The 16734-nt window shown below is 38.0% G+C and overlaps 1 protein-coding gene across 1 annotated transcript; it reads right to left on the bottom strand.

Moving 5' to 3' along the window:
* Positions 1-522: 522 nt before the first annotated feature.
* On the bottom strand, positions 523-16433 carry jpt1a (Jupiter microtubule associated homolog 1a). Its single transcript, XM_078280341.1, has 5 exons — positions 16214-16433; positions 14101-14243; positions 4246-4343; positions 3875-3902; positions 523-1998 (listed from the first exon to the last, which is right to left on the bottom strand). Exons 1-5 carry the CDS (start codon positions 16267-16269, stop codon positions 1865-1867), a joined length of 459 nt encoding a protein of 152 aa, XP_078136467.1. The 5' UTR covers positions 16270-16433; the 3' UTR covers positions 523-1864.
* Between the last annotated feature and the right edge of the window lie 301 nt (positions 16434-16734).

Below are 16734 nucleotides of genomic sequence, written 5' to 3'. Positions count from 1 at the left end.
GGAGTTGTGTTGCACTAACCCTAGAATTCACAAAATAACACTTTTACTCGTACACTTTACTCTTGTTATTCGCATGGTATTGAATACTGTAAACTACGTGCAATTATATAGCCTACCATTTTAACATGGGGATGCTTTAGGTATGATCAACTACTTTTCCTTTGTTCTATTATTCTATTCCCCCCCACAAATACTTGAAAGAATAGGTTCACAATGTTTCCAGTCAGTAAAACATAATAGGTGCCGATATGGACATTATTAAACCATTCCTTCTGTTTACCTTCCTAATGCACTTTCAATGAGAGACACAATCCAGTGTTGTGCAAAAATGTATTCAAAGGTCTAATTCTAAAATAAGGCTTTAGCAGTCAAATCAAGAAGATATCTTCCAAAGTTACAACCTAGTCTTTTTAGAATAAAATGCCCTCTGCGTTTTGCCAGTGTTTCACCTTTGAGGGAAGAGGAATAATCATAACTGCTACAGTTTAATCTTTAAATCAGATAACACACACAGCAACTACACATGGTCAAAATTGATTTTTAATGTTCATTACCACTTGTGCCATTTCTTGATTTCAAATTTCTGCAGTGACTTACATCCAGCAACAGGAATTGGTATCGGATACAAACATATATCTTGCACCAAAACAGATGTTAAAAAGAGACACCACAGGAATTTACATTTCATTTACTTGAAATGTAGGTCTTGCATCACCGCTGGCTGACACAGCAGCCATACAAATGACTCAACAAGACAGAAGTAGGAGGGTGTTTGAATTTTGGTTTAAATAATGTGACAATGAAATGTACAAAAAGACTGTTCTATATGTCTAGCAAGCAGGATGGTAAATAAATATATAAGGGGGGTAAAGCATAGAAAAAAGGCTGAGCTGTCATAAGGTCACTTGTCAAATCTAGGATGGGTTTACCAGAAACACTTTAGTACCAACAGCATTCCATTAACTCACAATGGAAAAAAACAGTTCATGTTACTGGCAGAATGCAATTAGGTAAACCCAACTTTATTTGATGTTGTAGCCTAACTAACAAACAGGCACACTTTATTGTAGAGTAAATCTTACCTATAAAAACATGGGGTACTCAAAAACCGGCACTGGGGTTACAATAATCTAAGGTTAGTGACTACAATATAAAAAAGGCTTATTCAAATTCTGTTACATGGGACCTGCAGTATTCATCTGAAGACAAATGTTTGCATCCCTCAGATCACAATGACAGTAATGTATGTGGCTGTTATTTGGCTCCTAAGTGGATAATACTATAATCAGTAGAAAGATTCCAACTTCATGCAACAATACAACAATTATTCCACAAAAAAACAACTAACAAACAGGTTAAATAAAGAAAAACTTCACAGTTATGTTTCTTCTCACATTCATACGTTACAGACCAGACATGCATGCAAGATGGGTTCTAAACTGAACACAATGCAAAATTGACAGCTTTTCAGTGTTCTGGAAACTGCTTGTATAATCACGCACAGCTTGTGCTGTGGCAATAGAGTTAGGGGAGATTGATTTATCATTTGTTGATAAAAGAAATGCGCTCTTTGTACCCTGTCTGAAAGGTCTAATACAATACAAGGGCAAAGGCAGACTTTGAACCATATACATACATATACATAAAGTGCTTCTGTCAAAACAAACAAACAGTACAAAACAGTTTTAAAAAAAGAGGTATCAAAACAATGCACTTGGGGATGTGGAGGAAACTTGTGTCAGTTGGACAACAGATAATATTCCTGCGATACAGACAAATGGGCCGGGGTTCCTTGTTTAAAAAAAAGAAAATATCGGATGAGTTAAGACATGAGTGGATGTATGTAGGGGTAGTTGGCTGGGATTCAACCCAGAATGAGGCTGGACTTGCCCCCAGGGGGATTCCTGCGACCAGACGGTACTCCTCCAGCGGGATCGTCTGCTGGAGGGGCCTCCTCCTTCTGCTCTGGAACGGCTTCAGGCTCAGGAGCACTGTTTTCTGAACACACGCAGGGAGACATTTGACTATCAGTTACATTTCAATTCCATTTTAATTATAGTGTCAAATCATAACAGAAGTTATCACAGGACACATTAGAGGTAAAGTAGGTATAGACCACACTCTAATTTACAGAGACCCAACAATTCCCCCCAAGGAAGTGGTCTCTATAATTTTGTCACACCCATCGGATCTTGCCAGGTTCATCCAAACCATTTTCTTAATTGCAGACATTATGAGGGAGTGGCAACATTTGACATTTATTTGCATTTCAGCAGCCTCAGCCATATTATATACTACTACTACTACTACTACTACTACTACCCTTTTCTCCTGCTTTATTCTAATTATAAGGTCACATATACGTATATCCTTATCTTCACATTGTTTTTAGCCGCATTGATATCACTGCTGCCAAAAAAGCAGTCAATATTGAATTACACTGCAATACAACAACAATGCTGTTTCTTCATTTACATCTGTTCCACATGAATCATCAACAGGAGAGGATGATGACGTTTTTTTTTCTTCTGGAACATGCAGTTTTACCCTAAGTCTTTTCGCACAATATCATGTCTTTAGCCATTAAATGAATATTTAGGACCTTTTTACAAGATTTTCTTTATAAAACAATTTACCTGGAAACATTAAAAAAGTCAGCCGGAGAAAGTGTTTTAAAGCAACTCATGGATCTAAAGTTAGCTTAATTAGCCATAGCCGATTAAATCTGATGGTTACTGGCTGAGAATGAGAAACTGCTTTTGACTTCAGAAATCAATTGTTTATAAAAAAATGAACAAGAATTTTAGGTGGCAAATACTATTACTTTCTTAGACAAGAAAGTGTTCGTATTTTATGCTATAATTTATTATATATTATAAAATTTAGATTGCCCACTAGCACACTGACCTTCATTTTATAGGTTAGCATTGACTAGGGGTTTCTCAGAATAGTAGACTATCAAAGTTAATAATCGACGCAGCGCATTATTGTCGAATATTCGTTCATCTGTGGGTTTAGCATGGTGCAGTAATGAATAGGGGTGTGGCGAGACACTCAGCTCACAAGAATTAGATTTTAACCCTATTTTAAAGAAAATTTCAATTAAGAAATATGACTGGAAAAATAGTCTTTACTCAGAGAACCAAGGTTACAATGTAACCAAGTGTTTCATTGCAGCAGTAAACAAGGAAGTAGGCTGCTCTGCTCTTGCAACCGCTTAACCGGCAGTGGCGTGACTCACTGTGACCTAAACAAAATGCTGAGTCAACGTAGTTTCGCGCCGTCCGCACCACAGCTCTGCGTGTGTGCGTGTCGGAGCCCTGCTCTCTGCCAACATGCACTTACGCGCTCTCAGGTACCAAAATTTGGCACAATTTGATTTAACGTGAATCAGTCCTTGGTAGTACCCACGTAATTCGGTCGGTACCCAAAAAAGTACAGATTTCGGTACCCAACCCTATCATACACTTCACGAAATTTGGGGATTATAATGTTTATTTGATGTTGTTTTATCATGTTTTTATATATATATATATATATATATATATATATATATATATATATATCTATCACACAAGTTTTTTACTATTTGTCAACTTTTGGGCAGTAGTTTATGATCACTAAACTGCAGTATTCGTTAATGCACTAGCATTGATTTACTTTACTAAAATAACCTAAATATTGGCCAGCCATTACAGAAGGAATTTTCAGAAAATATTTTTAAAGTGAAGAAAATGTGGATATGTATGTGTATGCCTATATGTATTTATGTATGTATACAGGTACATAATGCACGTGCATCATGTACGTATCACATATCCTTACACCAGCGGTTAAAACTCGGTGATGAAACCAGACAAAAACAGATGCTTACCATAATCACGTACAAAATTTTCTCCATCCTACAAAAAAAAGCAGAAAATAAATGTTAAGTATTTCATCAGCCTTCAGAGACCATAAAAATTAAATTCTGTACTAAAATCACACTCAAATCAGTCTTGTTGAAAAGCCACACATACACTCAATGTTAAAATGTGAGTAGGTATTATTTGAATGTCATCTGGTAATGTTCCTATGTAATTGATACACAAGCTACCTTTAAGACCATAAGTGAAGCTCTAAAGAAAATAAATAGATACTTGAAATCATTTGGACTTGGACAGTTGCTTCCCTATATGTTTGTCTGCCCTCAGGTTTCACTTAATTTCTTCCAACCACAACTCATGATCTGATGCATGATCTTACTGTGGCGGGGGCGTCTGCAGATTGGTTGCTGGTCTGGTTCCCTCCTCTCCTCAGGGGGGCTGATGACTCACCACAAAGCACACCTGTGGGCTTCCCACCTGGAAGGACAAGGAGACATGATGGCTCAGATAAAAAGGCTGTCACATAGGTGGTGCAGAGACAAAATCCAATAAAAATGTTTTAAAATTTCCTCTTTCAAATAAGTTTGGCTCACCTGACTTTAACCTTGAACTACTTTGTTGTTTTTTTGTTGTTGCATTCCCAGATCTCGGCAATTACCTTGGCAAGTACAACGTTCAACGGGTTCTAATAAACCGTAGTAATTTGGATTTTGATATTGTCATAGTCTACTTTTATAAAAAATAAAGGGCATGTAAAATCTTAAATGTAATGGCGAAGAATGTTGTTCAAATGAAGGACTGACGTTAAAGAAAAATGGTAATGCTAGAAAAGGTTATCCACAGTGGACAATAACAAGGACAACTGGTATCTGATCTTCCTCTCCTGATAAACCTCTGCAAACTGAGTAGCTGGATCATAATTTACTGGATATGATCCAATTGTAAAATGATTAACTGGTCATAAAACTAATAAGCTGGTGAGGTGAAACATTACTGTAGTTGTTAAAATAAAGCTGCCAGCTAACCGATTAGGTTCACAGGGTAGGATTCCATAGAGATTGACGTAGAGTCAGGGGTCATCAGAGAGGGCCCATACCCTCTGTCACAAAGTAGGACACGATCAAACTCATCATTTAGTAGACACATTGTTTTTTCTGACTAAAAAGACTAAAGGTGCTTTCAGACAGCAACCAGTTACATTGTCAACAGGCTGCAAATCCTGTCTAACCATTCTGCCACATAGATCCTACTAACAGATATACAAAACCCCGCAGACAATATCAGATCACATTAGGACTTCATTAAAAAAAGTCTGTGATGTATGAAAAAAAGGCTGTGTACTATATTTTCTTAAATCTCAGCTTTCAAAAATACTTAGGTAGGTATATTAGTACAGTAACCAGAGTTTCCGTGAGAAAAAAAATTGGTGCCGGTGTTTCGTTGCAGCAGGTGTTAGAGGTTTTGGAAGAAATTAGATTTTGTGAAACAAAATAAAGACAGTCGAAGACTAAACCAAGTGAGGTTTTTGTATTTTATTATAAACTTGCAAGTTTACAAGGACGCACAAAGTTCACAAAAGGCACGCAGCGCTTAAGTGAAAGGTCTGTTCCACGAATAAGAAAAAGCACACTATACAGTCAGGTCCATAAATATTGGGACATCGACACAATTCTAATCTTTTTGGCTCTATACACCACCACAATGGAGTTGAAATGAAACGAACAAGATGTGCTTTAACTGCAGACTTTCAGCTTTAATTTGAGGGTATTTACATCCAAATCAGGTGAACGGTGTAGGAATTACAACAGTTTGTATATGTGCCTCCCACTTTTTAAGGGACCAAAAGTAATGGGACAGATTAACAATCATAAATCAAACTTTCACTTTTTAATACTTGGTTGCAAATCCTTTGCATTCAATTACAGCCTGAAGTCTGGAACGCATAGACATCACCAGACGCTGGGTTTCATCCCTGGTGATGCTCTGCCAGGCCTCTACTGCAACTGTCTTCAGTTCCTGCTGTTCTTGGGGCATTTTTCCTTCAGTTTTGTCTTCAGCAAGTGAAATGCATGCTCAATCGGATTCAGGTCAGGTGATTGACTTGGCCATTGCATAACATTCCACTTCTTTCCCTTAAAAAACTCTTTGGTTGCTTTCGCAGTATGCTTCGGGTCATTGTCCATCTGCACTGTGAAGCGCCGTCCAATGAGTTCTGAAGCATTTGGCTGAATATGAGCAGATAATATTGCCCGAAACACTTCAGAATTCATCCTGCTGTAGTTTGTGTTTTGGCCTCACATCATCAATAAATACAAGAGAACCAGTTCCATTGGCAGCCATACATGCCCACGCCATGACACTACCACCACCATACTTCACTGATGAGGTGGTATGCTTTGGATCATGAGCAGTTCCTTTCCTTCTCCATACTCTTCTCTTCCCATCACTCTGGTACAAGTTGATCTTTGTCTCATCTGTCCATAGGATGTTGTTCCAGAAATGTGAAGGCTTTTTTAGATGTTGTTTGGCAAACTCTAATCTGGTCTTCCTGTTTTTGAGGCTCACCAATGGTTTACATCTTGTAGTGAACCCTCTGTATTCACTCTGGTGAAGTCTTCTCTTGATTGTTGACTTTGACACACATACACCTACCTCCTGGAGAGTGTTCTTGATCTGGCCAACTGTTGTGAAGGGTGTTTTCTTCACCAGGGAAAGTATTCTTCGGTCATCCACCACAGTTGTTTTCTGTGGTCTTCCGGGTCTTTTGGTGTTGCTGAGCTCACCGGTGCGTTCTTTCTTTTTAAGAATGTTCCAAACAGTTGATTTGGCCACACCTAATGTTTTTTGCTATCTCTCTGATGGGTTTGTTTAGATTTTTCAGCCTAATGATGGCTTGCTTCACTGATAGTGACAGCTCTTTGGATCTCATATTGAGAGTTGACAGCAACAGATTCCAAATGTAAATAGCACACTTGAAATGAACTCTGGACCTTTTATCTGCTCCTTGTAAATGGGATAATGAGGGAATAACACACACCTGGCCATGGAACAGCTGAGCAGCCAATTGTCCCATTACTTTTGGTCCCTTAAAAAGTGGGAGGCACATATACAAACTGTTGTAATTCCTACACCGTTCACCTGATTTGGATGTAAATACCCTCAAATTAAAGCTGAAAGTCTGCAGTTAAAGCACATCTTGTTCATTTCATTTCAACTCCATTGTGGTGGTGTATAGAGCCAAAAAGATTAGAATTGTGTCGATGTCCCAATATTTATGGACCTGACTGTATATGCATCTCCAGTGGGATAGAAAGACATGCCCCCCCCTTTCTAAACATGACTCAACATTTCTTTTTTTAAAGATTATTTTTTGGGGCTTTTCCCTTTATTAGAAGGTGGATAGATATGAAAGGGGGGAGAGAGATGGGGAATGACACGCAGCAAAGGGCAGCAGGTCGGATTTGAACAGTGCGCTGCTGCAGGACTCAACAAAAATGGGGCAAACGCTCTTATTGGGTGAGCTAGAACCCTCCCCTGATGCAACATTTCTTACAATCAAACATAGTCAGACAGGAGCCACTTCACTTCTTCCCCTCTGCACCACTTTCTACCCCGAGGTTTAGACATCTTGTTTATCTCAACTATGTGAGAAGTCTCAACTATCCAGGGAGAAATAACAAATAGTTTAGGGTGACCTCGTAGCCCCTATCTGTTCAGCGTACACATTACGTTCCCAGACTTTGTGGCTCTTACTTTCAACATGTGAGGAAAAGAAAAAAAAACTCACTTCCAGTATTGTGAGAGAAACAGTAAAAGAAATTATACAAATAATATAGAGAATCATGCTTAAATGTAAATTTGCCATCATGTTAACTGTAAGGTTTATTTTACCGGTCAAATATTTTCTGTGTTTATTGCGCTTAAAAACAATTGATAGGCAGGCTATACTGTATATAAAGAATAATGTCATCAAGGGATGTAGATTCATACTATTTTTATTGAAATGTAGGCTCCTTGCTACAGGCAAAGAGGGCAAAAGAATTAAATCAATGCATATAATTGTGTCGATCTTAATTAAAATAGGCCTATTTTCCATTTGCTAGGCTGAGGAATTAAAACAACACAAACTACAGTACTTCAGAATCAGAACCAGAAAATCTTTATTGCCAAGTACGTTTTTTACACATACAAGGAATTTGTTTTGGTGTTGTAGGTGCATGTCACACATTCTCTAAAATAAGTTGGCTCATAAAATTATTAAGTGCCGACTTGAATCAAAATCATATCAAAAATATGATTGTTCATTGTTTTATTAGAACGAAAGATATGAAAACCACTGTAGCCTATTTTAACACAATTCAAATTGTGCAGAGGGATTTATTTCCACCGGTCATTTCGGTCCAATATAACACACAATGATGTATTACAAGTCAAAACTTTACAGCTAATAGAAAATATACAACATTTTGATTTAGGCTTCATCTCCATCAACATGGTGATGTTTTGGTCATGATCAGAGAAAATATAGTTGTTATAATTGGCGACAATCTTCAGCGTTAACATGAAGAGCACTTTCATTTTCTCTAAATATTAAAATCAGATGCTAGAGCATGGCGTCAGCGTGTTCCCAGGGTGTGTGGAATTTCAGAGAAACGATTTACATCATACAATTTTACATACAGTCATAAGAGGAAATTGAAAGGTCCCTCTTGTAGAACTATTCTGACAACTGCAGTCCACTGACATAATGGCCGGACCTTATGACCCCCATTATGCTGGACTTCTCTTTGTAAGCAACTTGTTCCTGCACTTCCTACTAGTTCACTATTGTGCTTTGGGAAATTCCTCTTTCATACTAAATGTCTTTCTGACAATAACTCTGTTCACACTTTCTAATAAAATATGCAGTCATGTCCTGCTGGTGATGGTGAAAGTCTGAGTGAAGAAGTAGAAATGAAATAAGTACATTTACTCAAGTACTGTTCTTAAAATAATTTACTTAGAGTACTGAAGTTTTACATTAGTATATCCATTTTGAGATTTTTGAATGATACTTATACTTAAAGAGTAGCTGGAAGCCCCATTTGGGTGAAATTGTGATTTGACCATAGTGAACATACAAACAGGGAGCACAGATGTGAATTATGCTGCAGCAATGATTGGCAAAGTTTCAAGTTTATGTTCAAGGTTCATATACTGTTGGGTAGGAGTAAGAGGAGAAGGAAATGTCAGAGGATGTGTGAAAGCTACAATATGCATTAAGCCTGTGACCACGTAGAATCTCTTTAAATATTGTCTGTATTATTATAATTTATGTATACGTTTTTTTTTGTTGGAAAGACAAAATATTTCCTTTTGTTAAAGCCAATTCATTGAGGCTGTTACACTGGACTGTCTTAATAAACATTCACAATTCAATATTTTCTTATGTAGTTATTTGGGATGCAACGATTATAGATTTTGTTGGTATGATTATAGTCTGAAAAATAATCACAGGTTCACGATTTTTATGCATTAATTAATTTCAATGCTAATGTATGAAATCACATGAACACTCTAGATTTGAATGTGTCATTTATTGCTGCCTTTTGGAACAGAAATGACACAGTAACGGTTTTGAATGTTTTGAAAATGATTATTTATTTGATCAATCATCAACCTTTTTATTTAAATTCATCTGAAAAGATTAGAGACTACTGTAGAGGTGAATCAGTCACATCACAAACACTGGCCAAGTTGGCAACACCAATGCTGTCCTTCGGGCCCTCAAAAAGCTAAAAACGGCCCGGCTAGCTGTTATGTCTAAAAGTTGGAGGAGCTGCTAGACCAGATGCACCTTTCACAGGGAGATTCACAGCATGTCGCCAAGGAATAAATGCCATGGAGGGCTCTTTCTGCAGCCTTATGTCCCTCAGGGGATGAAGAGGAGTAAGTAGGCTAAGTTTCGTTGAGTGGTAACATCAGTGACATGTTTGAGCTGTTGTGCAGTTTTGCCTCTTAACGTTATCATCAGAGCGCTCACTGTCAATGCAAACGTTGGCTCCTGTAGTGACAACTCGTTGCTGTTAACTGTAACGTTACCGTTAACATTAAACAGGCCAACGTTGGCAAACAGTTAACAACAATGTTAATAAACAAAGTCGCTAGCAAGCTTACTAAATTGGGTTGAATTCCCCGTTGCAGCTGCAGCTGTCCTGAGGTCAGGGGCTGGCTCTGCTCTGTGTTTTCCTGGTGTTTGCCAACTTTATGCGACGTTAAAAAATTGCAGCAGTAAGTTATCCCACCACGGGGAGCCTTTGTACATCACTCTGACAGTCAATACTCGTGGTGACCGGACTGGCGTCTGATGTGCCGTGTGTGTGCGCAAATGTGAACGTTTATGTTGTCAAAGAGGTTAAATAAGAACTGCACACACTGCTACACATAACGTGCAGTCAGTTATCTCTCGGTGTAGCAGAGCCTTTAAGATTAATTAACCGTGACATTTTAAAGCGCGGTTAATAGTGAAATTTATGCTTATTACTGTTAGAGATTATAGATTATCCAATCTAAAGATAACTACTAAGCGAGAACGTATGTGGACATAAATGTACAGCTGTTGACATACCACTGGTGTCTGTGTGTGTGTGTGTTCAGCAGAGCAGAGGTTGACCTTTGACCTTAGCTATGGCAACTGGTTAGAGACCCCTTGTTATGGCTCACAGTTCGTTTTCATGCAGTATATACGATATGATACTATTTCTAAAAGTTCATACAAGATAAGATAAAGCTGGTTAAAAAGTAGTTGTTACGGATTAATGTCAAGTTGTACATAGCATAAAGGTGTTTGGGTAAAGACCGACCTGACTACTCAATATAGGAGAGAGATAATCATTGCAGTAATTTGTATTATACATCCTTGCAACTAACTAATGTTGCATGATTAACTGTTAATTTGTTTCTTGTATTAAGTACTTAAGACTAAAAAATGGGACTAGGAAACAGAAAAACAGAAAATAAAACAACTGTGTGTTTGTGTGTGTGTGTGTGTGTGTGTGTGTGTGTGTAAGCAGAGGTTGACCTTTGACCTTAGCTGACAACTACAAGCTCGAGGCTCTTGCTCTTTCAAAGGGAGAAACGAGTCTACTCCGAGAGAGATCTTCCAACATTGATAGATTTTGTAGATAGAAAAAAGACAGTTAAAATAATCTAACAAACAAAACAAAATTAACAGAACATTGTATAGCAATAATAGAAATACAAAGTCGAACAATATCACATTTGGATATACCAATTCATAAATAAAATAGCAGTTCGCTTGGAGGGACAAGCTTTCTATATCTTTTTTAACTATCTCTCATAGTTTTCTTAAATCCTCTCTTTTCTAGTAAATAAGAAGAAGTAAGAACCTAGTTTGAGTCAGAGTTTTGATGTAATCATAGTTGTCGTTTCAACAACCTTCAGGGTCTTTTCACTGATACTGTTACAGGATAAAAAATGTTGGTCTTAAATTCTTAGTTTCTGCTCTTAAGTTGATATATAATTTGTCGGTCATTTTCTGAACAGGCCATCAAATATTAAGACAAAGTTGTCAGTTGCATATTGCGTTGTATAATTAATTATCATTATAAATAATTGAGCTCAGGTTGAAATGCAGATAACATGAGACCAGAGTAAAATGCAAGGTAGTACTACTTACTTTTAACGTTGGCATTTTACAAAGAAACTAATTTGGGACAGGGTGCAAAGTTGAATCTCATCTTACAGTTTGTTTTTCTTTTTTTAACACTGATCACATAAGGTTTAAAAATGTTTAATGTTTGTATATTTAATATTATTATCCAAACTACTTGCTGCTATGCTATCTTTTTTAAATCGGCATCTTTCACCACATTAAACACAAACAATCTTTTAAGCGAATGTGGTTATGCTAGTTACATTAAAAATGATACAAAATCATTTTTGTATTCATGAATTCATATTCATGTTGAACCTACCAGATCTTGTCTGTGAGACTTACAGTTTGGCGACGTGGTAATTCTGAATTGGGAAATTACGACGCAATGTCGCTAAAACATAAATGCATCTGGTGAAGTCATATAACTTCAAGGTAGTACTTACTTTTAACGTTGGCGTTTTACAAAGAAACTAATTTGGTTCAGGGTGCAAAGCTGAATTTTATCTTACATTTTTTACAACTATTATAAGCATTGTGTACATCAATAAAATATAATTTTAACAGCTGTATTAATACAAACAATGTCACAAGCACATATTTTTTAACGTTTGTATATTTGATATAATTAGCTAAAATACTTGCTCCTACGTTGTCTTTTTTTAAATTGACATCTTTCACCACATTAAACACATCCAATCTTTTAAGTCAATGTGGTTATGCAAGTTACATTAAAATTATACAAAATAAGTTATGTAATCATCAATTCAAATTCATATGCATGTGTGTGCGAACATTGGTGGTTTACATGCACAAGTGGCAACATGACAACATGAACTGTGCCTGTTTGTGTGTGTGTGTGTGTGTGTGTGTGTGTGTGTGTGTGTGTGTGTGTGTGTGTGTGTGTGTGTGTGTGTTTCATGTGTATAATGACACACAAGCACAGGAAAGTTGTAGGAGTGTGTGTATGGATGAAAATTATACTCTTTCCCATTCATTTCATTTGGCGGTTATTTTGACCGTAAACAAGAAAAGTATGAATAAAAGAAATGAAGAAAAGTGAATAAATCACTCAAAATTCAAAGAAAGTAGTCACATCTATTTCCTGTCTCCCTCATTCTCATTTGTTCGCTCATCTGAATTGAAAACGCAATTTCCGGGGGCGTGGTTTGGGCGTGGGAAAAAGTGGCGTGGTGGGAAAAAGGGGTGGGAAAAAGGGGTGTGAACACCGATCCCCGGGGCCAGAAGGAAGCAGGCACTGCCAGATGAGTACGGACCTCACCTTAGTAATATAGAATCCAGGCGGATGCCATTATAATGTCATCCAACTTTGCACATGCCACTGACAGAAAAGCTACTCTGATGAGATTCTTGGGAAAGCCAGACTCAACTTGACACCTGACTAACATTGTGACATCACTGGCAGACAGTGGTAAACAAATATGGCCACACCCTACCAGCCTATAAACCAATTTACTAGAAGTGGCCAAGGTTGCCATGAAATCCGTCCACTTTGTGTTAGTTACAATTTATATTCATTGCATATAATAATACACTTATATTTCATATTGAAAATCTAGACATGTCAAATTGGGGAAAAAAATAAGCCCTTTGTCACAGGAAATAGACAGAAAAGAATTGCTGATCCATTTTAGCTATTTTAGCACTCAACGAAGTCTGAGACCAGACCTGAGCTGGCCTATGCAATGCACAGTACAATGAAAGCTACTTGGATTATGCACATATACTGAGAGGTTTATGCCTCGACGCAGAGGTCCAGGGTTCAAATCCGACCTATGACGATTTCCTGCCATGTCTTCCCCCTCTCTCTCAAATAAAGACGGAAAAGCCCCAAAAAATCTTTAAAAAGAATTGGTGCTTTTGTTCTAGAAAATTAAGAACCACTGCACTAGATCACAAAGGCATCACTTTTACTTCCAAATTTGTTTCAATTCCTCTTTAGGGTAACATTTTGCTGTGTGTCATTCCACATTTCGAGAAGGACCTGAAACCCTAGCAGTGGGCAGGAATGACCAGCCATAGTATAAGGTTATAAAACATTGAATTGGGGTTCTCAGCCTTTTATTATTCCTCTTAGAAATATACTTTTTAAATTCTAAAATAAACCTTGTGATCTAACAATGACTTGAGGCAGCTCATTTCTACCTAATTATTTAGATCTCTGCAGGGTTGCGAAGATCTTGATTAATAGAGAAACACCAGTGATTAAATATCTAATGACAGCCTGAAAGAGAAATCAATTCATCATTTGGGCACCTAAACCTGTCAAGTATTACCACTGGAGACAGCAAATGTTATTCTTATGTATTGCAGATGTCTGAGGTTTTGACTAGCCTGAGGAGGCAAAGGACAAGTTCGGTCAAGCAGCAAGAGAAAACCCTTCAGTGAAAACCACGTATCTCTAAAACACAGGAAGTGTTAATGGTTGTGTGCTCTGTTTAAGTGACACCATCCATAAATGTAGTGGCGAACTATGTAAAAAATGAGATGAATATGAGAAATTGAGTGGTAAGCTTTCACAGTAAAGCAACACTTGTTTGAAGAAGAGATAGACTGTACCTGGTGGATTGTTCCTTCGATTGGCATAGGGGTCCTCTGGCTCAGCGAAAACACTGGAGGCCATCTTGTCTTTCCGGACGGGAGGCTTCTTCTCATCTGCACCAAATGTAATGTTGGAGGCGCCACCAGGAGGGCGCAAAACCCTGGAAAGATAGAGATGGTCTGAACTGTTGCTGAAAGCTGGATCGTACTAGCTGATCGTACTGGAGCGTCGCCTCTCCATTCTAAAACCGAATCATAAAGAATAACCTACCTAAATGCTGTGGTTCAGACTAGGGATGTGCATAATTTATCAGTGACAAATTATTCTTCATTCACACTCATGTCAATAAAGGTCAAAATCATTTTTATTTTGCGTCTTTTAACAATGCCTTTGGATAAAATGTAATGTCAGATGTTTCAACTCATCATTAGGATTGGGCATCGAGAACCGATTCCTACTTGGAATCGTTTCAAAAATTACGATTCCAGTAGAATCGTTTCTTTATTGGAATCGTTTAGAGGGTTTGGTTTCAAATCCGATCATCGCTTCCCAATTTCATATTATAATGCGCAAGTTTTGGTTTCTGAAGCGGCCAGGCGCTCGTTGTGTTGCAGCCTTGGAGCGCAGTAAGCGGCGCTCTAGTCTGGCTTTATTTTACATTGAAAAAGCTGTAAAACTGCAAACCCCCATCCTCTTATTTGTGAAAATAGGCATGTGACCCGTTTCAACTCCACCCCTCAAAGAATCGGAATCGAGAATCGATAAGAAACGGAATCGAAAGGAAGAATCGGAATTGTTAAAATCCAAACGATGCCCAACCCTACTCATCATCTATCTTTGCACTGTCTGGGCAGCCAGATTCAAGTGGGTCGCTACCTAGACACAAAGTCACGCCAGACATGTCAAGAGCATTACCTATAATGTGTCTATGTGGACTTTATATGCAGACTACTATTGTTCCACATACAATTAGTATTATCGGTGACAGTGAGAATGTCATTATTACAGGTGTTTCTGATTTTTGTATGTCATTTATATCAACAAGGGTAGACTAAATATTAAGAACACCTCTCAGTATAATGCAATACAGTTCAACAGCACCACAAACTACAGCTTTAAAAATGACCTATGAGGGTAGGATTTATTGCAGGCCTGTTGGATTAGACTGCACCATTCTTATCTAGGTGCCTATTAAACTGACAACGGTTTATGCTTTGGGATACAGTTTACACTGTTATATATCAATATTGATCATGTGATTTCCTCTCAAATTGAAAGGTAACCCTTTCACTAATTGAAAGGGCTTTCACACAATGGTAAATCCATTGGTCCAATGTATTTCTGTATTTTACATTACTCACATCGCTTCGAGTACTGTCGCGCAATGATCGAATGAAAACCTCAACCGCTCATTTAAACATCGTGGATTTTAAATATGCATCCTTACAGTTTTATATGCGTGGAATATCAGCGAACGTGGATTCCTTTAACTGTATCTCTATGTGATGTGATGAAAAATATACATGTGGCTCGGGTTATTGTCAGGTGTTAAGTTATAATCCAGCTGTAACGTTAACATGGCCCTCGCCTCAATGGGGCCACATGGAGGGCAGACTAAAAAAGATATCTTATTGTACTTCACTGATCATCTCGATTACTGATCTGAAATCTATGGAGGCCCCACCCAACTGGAATGACAGATCTGATAAATAATTAGTTTCCAGACAATGAACACGAAAACGCAATACGGAAATATACAGGTAAAAGGCCTACACTTAACACTAATTTTAGTCTGTAGCGTTCCTTGCTAGCTAAGGAGCTTCTCTTCAAAAGGGAGGGTACGTGTGTGCTATCTTGCTAGCTAACGTAAGAAAATGGGAATGGTCCATCCCAACAGACACAACGGGAAGGTGTGGTACCGAGCTGTCTCCAAGCATCGTCGCCCCATGCTTAGCTAGTTTCAAGCATTTTGAAGCGGTTAGGTAATAATTACGGGCAGGGGTAGGTGCAAAACTGTCTTAAATTTTAGGGTGAACCTTGTAGCGTTGAGGTTAACGTCAGAGGATGCTGAACTTGTGGGCATCATGGTGGCTAACGGGTTACGGAACGGTCTGAAAGACGCATTTTTACCTGGAACTGCTTTTAGAGCCGGGCTCCATCCCTTGATATGTCGTGGTCGTCGTCATTTTTGCACAAGAAGTCGTAAAATATGTATCAATCTTACAGGTTACACGCGAATAACACTTTCATTAGCAGCACTTTACCGCCTCATCATTGTCTATCCTAGCCGGTGGTTCCCAATAATCAACCTGCCTCCAGTCTGAATGGACAAGACTGTCTAAGTGACCAGAAGGAGATGTCTCACTTCCGGTCACATTTTCAAAATAAACTGTGTGAACCTGACAAAATATTATGGCGTTTAAGATAATAAAATTAAATCAAATCTTATCTAAATACTTTTTAAAGGATTGCATAATTAACGCCAAGTGGTATTTCTTTATGACCCTGTACTTTAACAAAAGTGACATATTTGGATTGTAATTTGAAAGCAAAAACGTATGTCCGGTCTCTCTCTGCTTATTTCTGGCGTTTTCTTCTTAGTACATCCCCGGGTTTGGTTCATTTATATAGTCTGAGTTTGACACAGAAGT

This window comes from Sander vitreus, chromosome 2, assembly GCF_031162955.1.
Source record: "Sander vitreus isolate 19-12246 chromosome 2, sanVit1, whole genome shotgun sequence".
Lineage (NCBI taxonomy): Eukaryota > Metazoa > Chordata > Actinopteri > Perciformes > Percidae > Sander > Sander vitreus.
Note: the sequence above shows the minus strand (reverse complement) of the source record. Positions and strands in the feature narration are given on the sequence as shown.

Bases quoted from the DNA above. Each gene is read 5' to 3' on its own strand.
- jpt1a (XM_078280341.1), bottom strand. From the start codon at position 16,269: ATGACGACGACCACGACATATCAAGGGATGGAGCCCGGCTCTAAAAGC. The intron at 14,244-16,213 runs GTAAAAATGCGT...CTATCTTTCCAG, and splicing joins GGCTCTAAAAGCAGTTCCAG to GGTTTTGCGCCCTCCTGGTG. The intron at 3,903-4,245 runs GTAAGATCATGC...TTTTTTTTGTAG, and splicing joins CTGCAGACGCCCCCGCCACA to GATGGAGAAAATTTTGTACG.